This window comes from Spermophilus citellus, assembly GCF_964194105.1.
Source record: "Spermophilus citellus genome assembly, chromosome: 6".
NCBI lineage: Eukaryota > Metazoa > Chordata > Mammalia > Rodentia > Sciuridae > Spermophilus > Spermophilus citellus.
In genome coordinates this window covers 19,801,536-19,815,361 of record NC_138187.1, presented here as the reverse complement: position 1 = coordinate 19,815,361, position 13,826 = coordinate 19,801,536, and the positions used below count along the sequence as shown (strand labels likewise).

At 63.7% G+C, this 13,826-nt stretch overlaps 1 protein-coding gene across 1 annotated transcript in view; it reads left to right on the top strand.

The window, feature by feature from the left end:
* Window positions 1-13,329, top strand: part of GTF3C1 (general transcription factor IIIC subunit 1) — a 64,773-nt gene extending 51,444 nt beyond the window's left edge. Inside the window, exons 26-37 of the mRNA XM_081298366.1 lie at window positions 276-357; window positions 1,561-1,673; window positions 3,603-3,665; window positions 4,157-4,250; window positions 5,931-6,103; window positions 6,952-7,239; window positions 7,688-7,947; window positions 8,882-9,171; window positions 10,216-10,732; window positions 11,081-11,132; window positions 12,177-12,369; window positions 12,810-13,329. Coding sequence (XP_081154492.1) covers window positions 276-357; window positions 1,561-1,673; window positions 3,603-3,665; window positions 4,157-4,250; window positions 5,931-6,103; window positions 6,952-7,239; window positions 7,688-7,947; window positions 8,882-9,171; window positions 10,216-10,732; window positions 11,081-11,132; window positions 12,177-12,369; window positions 12,810-13,013 — 2,329 coding nt within the window. The 3' untranslated portion in view covers window positions 13,014-13,329. The remainder of the gene's footprint in view (window positions 1-275; window positions 358-1,560; window positions 1,674-3,602; window positions 3,666-4,156; window positions 4,251-5,930; window positions 6,104-6,951; window positions 7,240-7,687; window positions 7,948-8,881; window positions 9,172-10,215; window positions 10,733-11,080; window positions 11,133-12,176; window positions 12,370-12,809) is intronic.
* The last annotated feature ends 497 nt before the right edge of the window (window positions 13,330-13,826 follow it).

Here is a 13,826-nt window from a genome sequence, read left to right as displayed (position 1 = left end):
TGGAGTAGTGGCCGCCTGTGCTCCTGGCCCAGCCCTGTGGGGACCAGGCGGGAGCTCCTATTCTTGGTCTCCTAGTAGAGGACGGAGTGGTGACCACAGGCTTGAGCCAGGTTTGCTTCGCCCCAGTGACTTGTTTTCCAGAGCCAAGGGCACCCTGCGGGTACAGGGGCCAGTCATCCTGCAGCTGGCCAGGCGGAGCCGCGGGTGGAGACCGCCCGCAGGTGGGCAGGCGTGGGGGTACCGCCCAGACCTCACCTGGCCTTGCCTTCCCACAGGGTCTGCCTGGCCGAGGTGTACCAGGATAAAGCGCTCGTCGGGGACTTCATGAGTCGGAAATGTGACTATGAGGACCCTAAGGTAGGCCTGTGGCATCAGGGCCCGCCTCCCTGAGGCAGGTGCTGGGTGCTGGCTGCCCCGGGCTGCGGGCCTTCTCAGGGTCAGCTGTGGCATTCTCCTGCTCCCTTGGGAACCCTCCTGTCCGTCCTTGGGCTTGGGACCTTGTTTGATTCAGCTCCGAGCATCGCTTCTGAAGGTGACTGGAGTCACCCTGCGCTCTGAATGCTGCTGTGCCGGGGCCTCTTGTAAGGAGCGTGGGGCGGCTCCTCAGAGGTCCCCCAGCCGGGCTCCCAGAGCCTCCCCGGGAACGTGCCGCCATGCGGGACTGCGGCTGCGGCTGGCGAGGGGGAGGTGTCTTCTCACCCAGGCTCAGTCTGCGCCTCTGTCCTTGAGCTAGTCACGGGCTCTGCTGCGTGGGCGCCAGGCCTGGTGCCCAGGAGCCTTGGGGAGCCGCAGCCTTCCCCTTCGGGAGCTGCACACAGTGGGACCAGCAGAGAAGCCAGTGGCCGTGACAGCGCAGCAGCCCGCTCCCAAGGGTGGCAGGCACTGGGGCGTGAGGCCGAGCGGCCCGGGCATCCTGGTCGATGCTGGCAGCCGGCGTTCTGTCACGCGGACCTGGTCAGGTCCACACGCCAGGGGAAGGTGTGGGCAGAGAGAGGCCACCAGCAGCCTCTGCACTGCGGCTCTTCAAAGGTGCCGAGCTCTGGACTAAGCCTAGGAAGTGGTGGGCCAGGAGGGCGGAGGCCACGAGGGAGGAGCGGCTGTGTCCTTCCTGCCCAGCCCCAGGCCATTAGAATGGCGTGTCTGGACGGCCTAGGGGTGGGCTGGAGGAGGAGCCACCTCCCATCAGGCCCAGCAGCCTGGCTCCCTCACCTCCAGCCCAGAGGGACCGTGTGGCAGGAGCCCACGGTGGGAGGAGGAGCAGGGGCAGCACCGGCCTGCCATGGCCTGCCAGGGGTCTCGGGGATTGTGTCCGAGCCTCCCCTGGGGCCGGGGACCTCCCACACCAGTTGGCACCAGGGCCTTGGCTTCCTAGTGCAAAGAGAGGAGTGTCCACTGCCTCATCTGCCCTGGCCTCCTCAGGTGACGGGTGACCGTGGACTTGGGGACGTGGAAAGTCAGGGCAGGCTGCAGGCTCCGTGTTTCTTGGGCATAGTGGCAGGAGTTGTCAGCAGATGTTCCTTTCACAGAGGGGGGGTTGACATGTCCCTCTCCACCTCACAGGTTTGTGCCAAGGAGTTCAAGGAGTTTGTGGAGAAGCTCCAGGAGAAGTTCAGCTCAGCCCTCAGGAACCCCGACCTGGAGATCCCGGACACGCTGCGGGAGCTGTTCGCCAGGTGCGCCCTCGGGCTGGGTCTGCCTTGTCCTTGCCGGCAAAAGCCAGCAGTCAGTAGGACTGTGACGCCCGGCGCCTGCCCATGCGTTTGGCCTTCCCCAACCTCCACCTGAGCTCCTCTCGCGGGTAGCGTGAACCCAGGGCAGAGCGCCCGCTCGTGGCCCCTGGCGCCTGCGTTCCTCTCCCCCAGGCCTTCCTGCTCAGGAGATACACTTCTTGCTGAATTTTCTTGTTTTATATAGGAAACTCCAAAATGTAAGTGAGGGAAAGGGGGCGGTGGCCTCGGGGCTGCAGCCAGGTGCTGCAGGGGCTATGTGCACCCAGCCCTGGTACCTGGCGGGAGCGGGCATTCATCCATGAGATCCTGGCTCAGTGCTGCGGGCAGAAGGGCCAGAATCGGCCTCAGGTGCCTGAGACCCAGGCCCTGCGCTTCCAGCTCAGCCTCTTGGATCTGGAAGGACACACCTGGGTCTCAGCAGCCCTGTGGGGTCTGTGAACCTGAGGGTCTGTGAACTGCACCTGCTTCCACAGCAGAGTGCAGGTGCGACTCCCTCCCCCAGCACCCACCAGAAAGCCCCTGCCCTGCCTTCCGGAGCTTCTTGCTGTGCAGAGGTGACGCCCTCTGGGAGGTCCTTGGCCCTCAGCATCTCAGTTGGAGATCTCGTTCCTTCCTCCACTGGGCAGTGATAGGTGGAGTGTCCGCCGTGTGCCGGGTCAGGCAGTGATTTGTAGTCATCGTGCACTGACACGCATGAGCCGTTTTCTGGATTCTGTTTTGTTTTTTCAGTAACTTGTTCCCTAGAATTCCCAACGGCATGGTTGATGCTCAGTCTTAAAGGTTTTTCAGTGGCCTGTTGACCTCTGTGTGACTTATGTCCCCAAGTGTTTTCAGTGAAGTTCTGGGCAGCTCCTGGTCCTAAACGAAGACAGTTAAAGATGGCAGAGGGGAGCTCACGGGCCCCAGGAGGACAGAGTGGGTTGCAGTTGGAACAGCTGAATGCTCCTTTGACCCTGAGCATTTGATCCTGAGGCAGGATTGAAAGGGGGTCCATATTTTTCCTGTTTGACAAAATGGGGGTCACGTTTTTCTGAAGAGGTGCTTTTTCTTGGCAGTAGATTTGAGATTTTACCTGACCTTTCTAGAAACCAAAGGAATGTCTTGCAAATGGCTGTTTTTAAAGTCAGCTCTGTAACTCATTTGCTTGGTGTAAACAGTCCAGTGACACCACGTCAGCTCCAAGGGGCGGGGGCAGGCACCCTGCATTGTGCTGTCCACTCAACGACTCTCCCACATTTTTGTTGTCATTTTTGATCAATGCATGAGAGTTGCGGGCATTCACGGTGCTCTGTGTGACGCTTTGCCACGTGTCCACACTGCAGGAAGACCACACCAAGCCCAGTAACATCCCATTGCTGTGTGCATGTGCATGCACGTGTGTGTGCGCGTGGGGGGGGGGGCCTGAACACCTCTCCTGAAGGCAGAGAGAGATGGACAGTGCGTTTTGGTAACTGAGGTCCCCTGTGTGCTCTAGGTGACGACTTCACTTCAGCGGTGGCCTATGGTGCCCTCGTGGACTCCGTCCCTCCCCTTTCCAGTCCTGGGACAGTCACCCCCCTGCTCCAGCCCCTAGAGGGGCCTCTTTAGATCACTCCGGGTGTCCCCTCTGTCCCCCTCTTCTGCTTGTTTTCCAGTCACTGTGAGCTCCCAGCTCACCCCGTGTTAGCCATGCCCAGCGCACCCCTGCCATTCAGTGACCATCAGTGAGCGGACAGTTATGTCTTGTCCTCTCAGCCCTGTTTCTAAACAGGCCTGGTGGACGGGCAGGGCATGGTGTGTCCTCGTGTCACTGTGTGTGCGGGGTTCACTCACAGTCAGTCCGACATCCCAGGCAGTGAGTGGCCCACTGTCCTCTGCTTCTGTCCTGTGCAGGTACCGAGTCTTGGCCATCGGCGATGAGAAGGACCAGATCAGGAAGGAAGACGAGCTTAACAGGTGAGCGTTGCTGCGCAGAGCGACCTTGGTCAGTGCCAGGCCTCCTGTGCCAGCCGTGCTGCGCTCCTGCTGTGTTGAGGCGTCTGCGGAGTTTCTTTAGCCCGCGAGGACTAAGATCCTTGCTGTACCTGATCTCAGGCTCGCCGGCCTAGCCCTAGGCTGGACTCGCTTTCCCTGCGCCTGGCTCCGGCCTGCACCTGGCTCTGCCCTGCGCCTCAGCGAGGAGCTACTCTCCAGGGGAGAAAGGCTCACAGAGCATCAGAGGGAAGGAATTCCTGAGCGCTGCGCCCTTGGTGTCCTGTGAACCATCCCAGGCTATGTCGCCCCAACCCACGAGAAGAGAGTTTTCCTTTGAAACCAGTCAGTCACTAAGGCCCACAGAGTGCCGCTGGCCGTGCTCCCTGGTGCACACCGTGGGCACTTGTCACATTCCCAAGACTGGACACCAGCCGAGCAGCGCCTGCCCTCACACCCTGTGACCTCTCTTTCAGCGTGGACGACATCCACTTCCTGGTGCTGCAGAACCTGATCCAGAGCACACTGTCCCTCTCCAACAGCCAGATGAAGTCCTGCCAGTCCTTCCAGGTGGGCCCAGTTTCCCGGCACAGGGCCAGCCGGCTCGGGCCGTTCCCCACTCTCCTCGGCTGTAGGGCCTCGGGGTTTGATCCCCCTTGACGTCCAAGCCCTGCAGCCAAGGCCCTGGTCACACACACACTGGGTCACAGGGCTCCCTCCTCCCAGCACCTTTCAGACGTGTGGAATGGGGCGTCACTGCAGCCCCAGCCGCTGCAGATCTCGGAGCTGAGCTGCGCTGCTTGGAGGGGGCTTTTGGCCTCTCACCAGGTCTCCCCACTCCCTTGTCCCGTCTTTAAAGCAACCTCCAAAAGCCCTAAATATTTTAAGTGTTTGGTTTAGGTTGTAAACCTCATATTTAAAACAAAATCAGGCGGGAGAAGAAATGAGGTGTGACGACAGAGTCACTGAGCCCGTGGCACCTTTCCCCTCGTGCGCGTGTGGACACAGGTTGGTTGTCAGGTCCTAGGGCAGAGCTCCCCTGGTGGCAGTGGTCTCCCGAGGACTCTGCTTCCTGTGGCTGGGGAGCAGGAGAGAGGGGCCAGGTCTGCTCAACCCACACGAGCCTGGGAAGCAGGTGGGAGGTTCAGAGACGTCAGAACACATGCCCACAGTCACACAGCTCGCCACACCAGGATGCCACCAGAGATCTTCCCTCCTCAACAGTCATAAGTGGATTCCCAGTGGGGCTCTTTGCTTTTGTGTCTGTAGACCTCAACCTCTACTGCTCCCGCCCGCCCCATCAACACCCAGCCACACTGGAGTGGGAGGGCACAGTGGAGAAAATACAGGTGTCCTTTCCTAAAAGTCCCACTGAAGAGGTCAGAACAGTGGCCTCCCAAGCTTAGGGCACCTCAGAGTCACCCAGAGAATTCCTGGAACCTGGGTCCCCGAGCCCCGCTCCGCAGATTCCTTAAGGAGGGGGGGCAGGGCAAACAGAGGAGCAGGCCGGGAGGGGCTGAGGCCTGAGCGCTAAGAAGCCAGTCGTGCTCAGGTTTGGGTCCAGCAAGTGCAAAGGCCCTGAGGTGGGAATGCTTTGACTTTTCCAAGAAAATTCAGGAGAATGGGGGGGGGGGACACCTAGGGGTGGGGCTGTAGGAGGAGAGGCCACAGCAGTGGGCACAGTCCCACTCAGGGTTCTGGTAGGGACTGGGTGTTGCTCCTTTGTGGAAGGAGGCCACTTGGATTTTCCAAGCAGGGAAGGAACATGTGATCTGATTTCAGCACGAGAGGATCGTGTTGGTTGCTGTGGAGGAAGGTCCGGGCCCTGGGGACTCGGGTGGCACAGAGCAGGGTAACCAGTTAGCTAGAGGCTAACCTTCTCCAAGCCCCAGCTGGGGCTGGGGGCGCGACCCCTGTGCCTGGTCCCAGGTCCCATGCAGCCCCAATGCATCCTCGCGCTGTGTTTCCAAGGCCTTGGGTAGTGGTGGCCGGTTCCAAGTGGTGACCTCAGGGGGCACTTGGGAACAGGGCAGAGGCTAAGGGACGGTGATGTCAGAACTGCTGCCACCTTGACTCCCAGGAACAGGCTTGGTGGGGGCAGCCCCCTCCTCTCCAGGCGCCTTCCTCCACTCGGGGGTGAGGGGCAGACGCGGGTCTGTGAGGCTGGACGGGGCGCCTGCAGGGTCCCGGCCCCGCAGCCACACAGCGGCGCTGACTGGGCTGGGCCCTGCTGACGGCGCTGTCTTGCAGACCTTCCGCCTGTACCGGGAGTACAAGGAGCAGGTGCTGGTGCGGGCCTTCATGGAGTGCCAGAAGCGGAGCCTGGTCAACCGGCGGCGCGTCAACCACACGCTCGGCCCCAAGAAGAACCGGGCGCTGCCCTTCGTGCCCATGTCCTACCAGCTGTCCCAGTCCTACTACAGGTGCGGCCCTCTGTTCAGCGCCGCGGGGGCCTCCACGCCTGGCACCCGCCCTCTCTCCGTGTGGACAGGCCAGTGCTCCCAGGGCTTGTCAGGGTCCTGGCCTCTTAGCTGTTCCTTTGTCTCCTGTCTTATCAGGTGGGGACGGGTCAATGTCCCAGCTGGGCACGGACCTCAGTCCTCATCCTCGAGGCTCAGAACCCCGGGGCCTCCTGCTCTGCTGCCCTGGCCCCAGCAGCGGGCACCCTGCAGATGGGGCCATCCAGGACCCCACTGCAGCGCCGCCCAGGGGCACACTCTTGGTGGCTTCACGCTGTGGCAGGCACCACTGGCCACCCCGCACACCAGGCATCGTGCCCACCAGCCTCCTGGCACATGCCTAGATGTCCCTTCAGACAGGCCACAGCTGGCTTCCTGCCCACGCTGCCCTCTGCCTGCCCCTCCTCCTCCCGCAGCCTGTGTGCAGACGACGAGGACAAGGCCGTGGTCTCTTGGTCCTCCTGCCCCTTCCTCTGCTGTGGCTCCAGCCTCTTCCTAAGCCCTCACCCTGGTGGCCCTCGGCTCCTCTTCTTGGGATGGGGAGCAGGTGTGGGTGCAGAGTCCAGCAGGGCTGCTGGCCTTGAGCCACGTGTCCAGGCTGGGTCATCTGTGAACCGAGGTGGGGGCAGCGCGGCAGGAGGACCTCGGGTCTACTCTGGCTGTTTCTACAGGGTCACAGAGAGGCACACTCCTAACAGGGACGAGGGCTGACCTCTGTGTGGCCCTGCAGGTGTGTCCTCCTGTGGGAGGTCAGCGCCCAGGGCTCTGGCCCTTCCTGGCCTGCGGGCCTCAGCCGCTCTCTGGTCTCGCAGGCTCTTCACCTGGCGCTTCCCCAGCACCGTCTGCTCCGAGTCCTTCCAGTTCTATGAGAGGTTGCGGGCGGCCGGCAAGCGGGACCAGCCCGACCACTTCTCCTTCAAAGACCAGGACAGCAGCGACCCCCCAAGTGATATGGTGGCATTTTCTTTGGACGGCCCTGGGGGACACTGTGTGACCGCCCTGATCCTCTTTTCTCTGGGCCTGGTGTCCGTGGACGTCAGGATCCCAGAGCAGATCGTGGTGGTGGACAGCTCGGTGGTGGAGAGCGAGGTCATGAAGAGGTAAGGGCGCAGCAGCCCGCGGCCGTGCCCCCGGCCACAGTGGGGACGAGCCTGTTCTTGGGACTCGGCTTTGTGGTCTTCTGTCACCTGTCCTTTTGCGCGGACAGATGTGGGCTGCGCTTCGCTGCCGTGTGTTTGGCCTGCACCGGACCCTTGCCAGAGTGAGCAGGGAGCCACAGGGGCTTCTGGGAGCTCCTGGGGCCAGGCTCGTGTCTGTGGAGGGTGTAGAACAGACGTCCAGGGAGGGGTCTCTGCTGTGCCTTCCAGGGGCTCTGGTGCCTCCAGAGGAACACAGGAAGCATGGCAGGGGGGATGTGAGCTGGGACTACAGGGAAGGTGGGGTGGCGGGTCAGGAGTGGCCCAGGTCCAGCGCGCTGCCACAGAGGCCCAGGCAGGGCAGGGGCGCAGAGGAAGTTCGGGTCCGGCCCTCAGGTTTCCTTCTTCCCAGCCTGGGGAAGGACGGGGGCTTGGATGACGACGAGGACGAGGAGGAAGACTTGGACGAGGGCTCGGGGGCCAAGCGCCAGGGCGTGGAGGTGAAGGCCCACCAGGCCTCCCACACCAAGTACCTGCTCATGCGGGGCTACTGCGCGCCCGGCCTCATCAGCACCCGCAACCTCAACCCCAACGACAACGTCGTGGTCAACTCCTGCCAGGTCAGGTTCCGGCTCCGCTGCACCCCTGCGGGCACCCAGCTGGCGCCCAGTGGTGAGTGTCCTGCCACAGCGGGGAGCACGGGTCTGAGGACATGTGCAGCCAGTCGGACCAGGAAGGCCCCTCCTCCACAGCCGCCTCCAGGGGCAGGTCTGGGGGCCAGTGCTCTGCGCCCTGGGGAGAGCTCACACGGCTCCTGAGGGCCAGGGGGCCACCACCTGGGCCTGCACCCTGTGCCGCTGCCCAGCACTGTCCTCTGACCCCTTGCAGTGGGAGCTCGGCCTCCCCCCCCCCCCCCCTGCACTTCCAACCTTGACACTTTGGTTTTTGTTCTGTTATCGCTGAAACTTGAGGCTAGCTGGGCCCCTCCGTCCCTCAGGTTCAGGTGTCCTCTTCTGCACTATGTAGAACACGAGGAGGGCCTCCTCCCCCACTTGCCTCCCCTCTGACCCTCCCCTCCCTCCCCTCTGACCCTCTTTACGTGGTCGACGGTGGTGGCTTCGAGGTCAGCCACTACCCACAGTCGAACCCATGCTGGGTCTGGGGTCTGGACCGGCTGAACGTAGTGTGGCCTATAGGCCGTGGTCTTGGCAGACGCCTCCTGTAGGAAGCAAGGGAAACTCGTCTGTCCATGTCTGGCTGGTGGGAGCCCAGGGGAATGTCCTGGAAGGGCTGCCGGAGGGGCGCAGGGCACAGGGCACAGCAAGGGTCGGCCCAGGGCAGCCAGCGTCGCGGCTCCCTCCAAGCCCTGGGTGCATGCTGTTAAGTCTCAAGCAAGAGAGGCCCAGTGGCCAGGGTGGCCAGTCCAGGAGCTGTCTTGGGAAGCCTAGGGTCACGTATCAGGAGTCCGACAGCCAGGGCTCCATGTCCCCCTCAAGGTGGCCCCACGGCCCTTGGGGAGCAGGTGGACGCAGGGCAGGGCCCAGCTGGGCCACCTGCGCAATCTGGAGCAGGGCTCCCTGCAGGCTGACCCCGGTCCTCCTCTCAGGCTTCACAGCTGCTTCCCTGGAGGAGCTGACGGTGGGGACCTCCTGCCTCCCCGACACCTTCACCAGGCTCATCGAGCCCCTGGGACGCGCCTGCAGCTGGGAGGCCTTCGCCCGCCAGGCGCAGCTGTCGGGGTACAGCCCTGAAGACCTGGCCGCCGCCCTGGAGCTCCAGCAGGCTGTGGCCGCCACCGGCTGCTTTGGGGTGGACAAGGAGAGGCTGAGCAGACAGTACTCGGCCCTGGAGAGGACGGCAGGGCTGCGCACCAGGACCTTGGCGGACTACATCCAGGTGAGCCAGGCGGGCCCAGGTGTGCCCTGCAGGTGTCTTTGCTTCTTGTTTTTAGTTGAAATTAGTCATCAGCGTTTAAACATCAGGACACGTTGTGAGAGCCCCTGAGCCTGGCAGCCCTGGCCCTCCCTGGAGCCGTGTCCCCAACCCAGCCCTAGTGGCCCCAGCACTCCCCCCTGCTACACTCTCCCCTACCTGCCTGGACCCAGTGACCCTTGAACCCAAAGGATGCCACAACCGAGGGGCCCCTTGGACTAGCATGTCCCCTGTGCTCGGTCAGCTGCAGGGTATGGGCCAAGGCCAGCGGAGCCGTGAGGACCCCACTGTGGTGTTGGTGTGGGGCAAGGTCTTGTGGCCTCCAGGGGTGGCGAGGCCCGGAGGATGGTCGGGGCTGCCCCAGCCTCCCTGGGGCAGAGTGGAAGCAGGGGCTGTGCCCAGGGCTCCGTAGACCAGAGGGGACTCAGCTCCCAAGGCCCTGGTGGCAGAGCCCAAGTGCCAGGTCCCACAACCGTCAAAGGGCAAGGTGAGGTGGCTCCCTGCCCCCAGTGCCCTGCACTCCCCCCGATGGCGAGTGCCCGCTGCCTGTCGAGGCGCATGTGGTCTGACTCGGGCCCTGAGTCCAGGCGTGGGCTGTCACAAAGCCCAGCAGCCTGAGCTTGTGGGGTCTTCGTATAACAAGAAGAGCGTTGGCGGCCCCACGCACCCCCTGGATGGAGCCGGCACGCGGGAGCGGGCTGTGTCGGCCTGAGAGGGCTCTTGTCCCTTCACGGGGAGGGACGGCTGCTTCTGTGGGAGAGCTTGTGGGACTGCGTGGCGCTGATTCCCTGGGAGAGCCCGCCAGCCTGGAGGTCCAGGAAGCCCCCTCAGCCCTGGGGTGTGGCTGGGCTCCCAGGCCGTCACGCCTTGGCTTTAATGAGGAGCCTCTGCCCTGGGGCCCTTCCAAGGAACGGGCTGCCCACCCCGCAGCTGGCGCTCCAGCCGGGGCAGCACACCTGCCCGCCAGGCCCATCCTGTGCCCGCACAGACGTCCGGCTCCCTCCCCAGGACCTCCTGGAGCAGCGCCAGGTGCTGGAGGTGGGCGGCAACACCGTCCGCCTGGTGGCCAGGGCCTTGGCCGGGCCCTGGCTCCTGCACTCCGTGCGGCTGAGACACTCAGAGGAGGCGGCCCAGGCCCGCGAGGACGATCAGGCCCCAGCCCCAGAGGGACCCGCCAGCGAGGACAGTGCCCAGGAGGAGCTGGCCGCACCCTCTTGCAGCCCCCAGGGCACCAAGAGGCGAGCCCGCTGGGCCAGTCAGGGCAGCGACACAGACACCGAGGGTCCCCTGAAGTCTCCTGCAAAGAGGCCCAGGCTCCAGGACGTGCGCCTGGCCACCAGCCCCAGGCCCGGGGCAGAGGAGGGGGCAGAAGGCCAGGCCCTGGCTTTGCCCCCAGCTCCTGAAGACATGGCTGCCGGGGGGCCTGGGCAGGAGGACCAGGAAAGTGTTGGTGGCCCCAGCGTCCCAGGCCAAGAGCAGCCGAGCTGTCAGGCCCAGCTCCCAGGGGGCTCTGAAGACCCCAGAGGTACGGCTTGGCCCCACCCCGTCCTCGGTCCTCCAGCTTGATTGGCCCCAGTCCCGGCCTTGCCCTTTCACAGCTCCAACCTGGGGTGCGTCCTGCTCCAGGGTGGCTGCTCCCTAGAGCCCTGAGCTGCGCTCTGGCCGGGCCTGGCTGGCTCCTGAGGGGGTGGAGGTGTCTGCTGCCCCCGCCCCTGGGACCTCGGGTTTGTGCTGGGTCTGCTGGCCTCGCCCCCTCCCTCCTGGTGTGCACTGCATACCCCCAGAGTGCCGTGGCTGCTGGGGCATGGCACCTGGGGGGCAGCCATGGGCTCCTGCTCTTTAACCCTCCCCCCCCACCCCCGTCTCCCCCCAGGGCTCTTGGAAAGCTCCACGGCCAGCAGCCTCTCCCAGGCGCCTCGGGAAAGGTACGTGAGTGGTTCTGTCCCGGGCCCTGGGTGGGGGAGGCCAGCAGGGCAGAGTTTATCCTTGGGGACACACCAGGCAGGTGGCATGCTGTCAGTGGTGAGCATGGCTTGCGGTGCTAGACTTCGGCTCTGGTGACCTGGACAGGCAGGAGGGTGAGGGCAGAAGTGCCAGGCGTCGTGGTGCTGTGTCCACCTCCTTCCAGAATGCCCACGACGCTCTTTGAGAAGCACAAGCCAGGCATTTCCACGTGAGCGACCCTGGGGCCTCCTCACAGCCACAGGTCTTTACAGATAAGAAATGAGCCCAGAAAGGTGCTGCCCTTGTCCAAGGTCACACAGCCCTTGGCTGACCACATGAACCAGGGCCCATTCCCCAGCCCAGGGCAACCCCGCCTCGGGGATTTGCACCTTCTGTCCCAGGACCACTGTGCCCTGAACCGGGAGGCAGCCTTGCCCTGGGACACTCGGCCAGGAAGGCTGCACTCAAGCCCGAGAGCAGCCCCGAGCCCACACCCAGGTTCCCAGAGGCCTCCTGAAAGGCACCTTGCCCGGCACAGCAGGGCCATGTTCCCGTGTCCCAGCTCCCAGGGCTCAGAGGCCACCTTCCCCGGCCCCACCAAGGCTCCAGAGCCAGGGGCCAGCTGGAAGGGCCTGGCCACTCTTGGCCTGTTGCCTTCAGGGCCCGGGTGGGGGCAGAGGCCTCTGCTCCAAGGCAGGCTGCAGAGTCCTGGGCAGCCCCTGGGCGAGGACAGCCCGAGGGGAGGTAGCCCCAGCCCCACTGCCTGGTGGAGCTGGGAGACCCGAGTCCTAACCCAGGTCCCTCCTGCCAGCGTGGAGTGACACAGGCCAGGGCTCATTGTGGCCTTAGTGATGGCTGCAGCCAGCAGGTCCCCCCTTGACCAGAGATCTGGGCCTCCTCTAGGCAAGAGGGAGGGGAAGGCCAGAGAGCAAAAGGTGGACAGTCCCAACCTCGTGACCTGGGCAGGCGCCATCTCCCTGCAATCGGTGACCTGTGACCGGGCTGATTCTCGCTTCCCTCCTCAGGAACTGCGAGAACATCTGCTTTGTGGCCCGCCCGTGGCGCGGCGTGGACGGCCGCCTGAACACCGCCGTGTGCAAGGGCATGATGGAGGCCGTGCTGTACCACGTCATGAGCCGCCCGGGCGCGCCCGAGAGCTGCCTGCTGCAGCACTACCAGGGCGTGCTGCAGCCCGTGGCCGTGCTCGAGCTGCTGCAGGTGCGGGCGGCTCCTCCTCAGTCTCCAGGCCCCACCCTGCCCCAGGCCCCCTTGGCCCTCCTGCGCCCCCCACAGCTCCCCTGGGGCCACCGCGGACCCTCCCTAGGAGCCCTCAGCCCCTGCCTCCAGAGGGCAGCGCGCCCGGACTGGCCAGATGGCTGCCCTGCTTGTGCCCCTCGCCCAGAGGGAGCTCCAAGTTCCGAGTGAAACTAGTGGACCGTCCAGCTCAGACAGGCCAGGGGGAGGGGCTGTCCAGGGGGAGGGGCTGTGGGTGCCACTGTCCAGGAGGCATGTCTGCTGGTGGCCCCACCCCCTGCCCGGCCTCGGCCTACCACTGCCGCTGCCCCTGCGGAGGGAGGACATGCCCCACACAGCACACAGGCTGAAGGGCCAAACTCTTGGGTGGGGCCAGGCCTCACCCTCCTTCTGCTCGTCCCCAGGGCCTGGAGTCCCTTGGCTGCATCCGCAAGCGCCTGCTGAGGAAGCCCAGGGCCGCCGCGCTCTTCTCCAGGCCCGTGGTGGAGGAGGTGGAGGCGCCCGACGAGCACACCACGGCCTTCTACGAGCCCACGCTGGACTGCACCATCCGCCTGGGCCGCGTGTTCCCCCGGGAGGCCAACTGGAACCGCTGGGCCTCCCTCTAGGGCTCCGCCGCCGCTCACCACCGCCCTCGCCGCCTCGGCCGCAGACCTCGCAGTCCTCGCAGACCTCGCGGCTCCAGCCAGGCCGGGTCCCCTCCCCAGGACTGGACTTACCAGCTTGGGGCTGGAGTGGACCCCGCAGGCCCGGCGGGCACCTTGCCCCCAGCCCCCAGCCTGCCATGGCCGGTGACTGCAGGATAGAGAGGAGGCCCCCATAGGATTTGGCTTTGAATTTTTTCTTTCAACCTCTTTTCTCATTTAGAAACAAGTCCCCTGGCAGGAATTTATTTATTTTTTAATTAAAGTGAAGTCAAACGTGTCTGGTTTTATGTGTTTCCTCAACAATTGTTGGTCCCGGAGGGGCTTCCTGCTTTCAGCTGTGGACTCAGGAAGAACTTCCCAGGCAGAGGAAGGCCCCCGGGGCCCTGCCCCTCCCTGCCGAGGCTGTCCCTTCACAGGGCAGCTCCCAATGTCCTGCCAGGCATGTGGGAGGGATTCCGTCCCTTGAAGTTCTTTTTTTTTTTTTTAATTTAGAGACAGGGTCTCACTGAGTTGCTTAACACTTCACTAAGTTGTTGAGGCTGGCTTTGAACTCACGATCCTCCTGCCTCAGCCTGCCAAGCTGCTGGGATTACAGGCGTGGGCCAGCGTGTCCAGCTTGAAGATCTCTTATCCTGACATTTAAATTATTGCACTATTTAAACAAATTCAGATTTTACGCATTAAAAAATGTTAGATTTCTATCTTCTCTTGAAATAAGTGAAAAGTTCTAGCAACTTGCCTCCTGCATAGGACAGTCTGAGGTGGTGAGTAGAG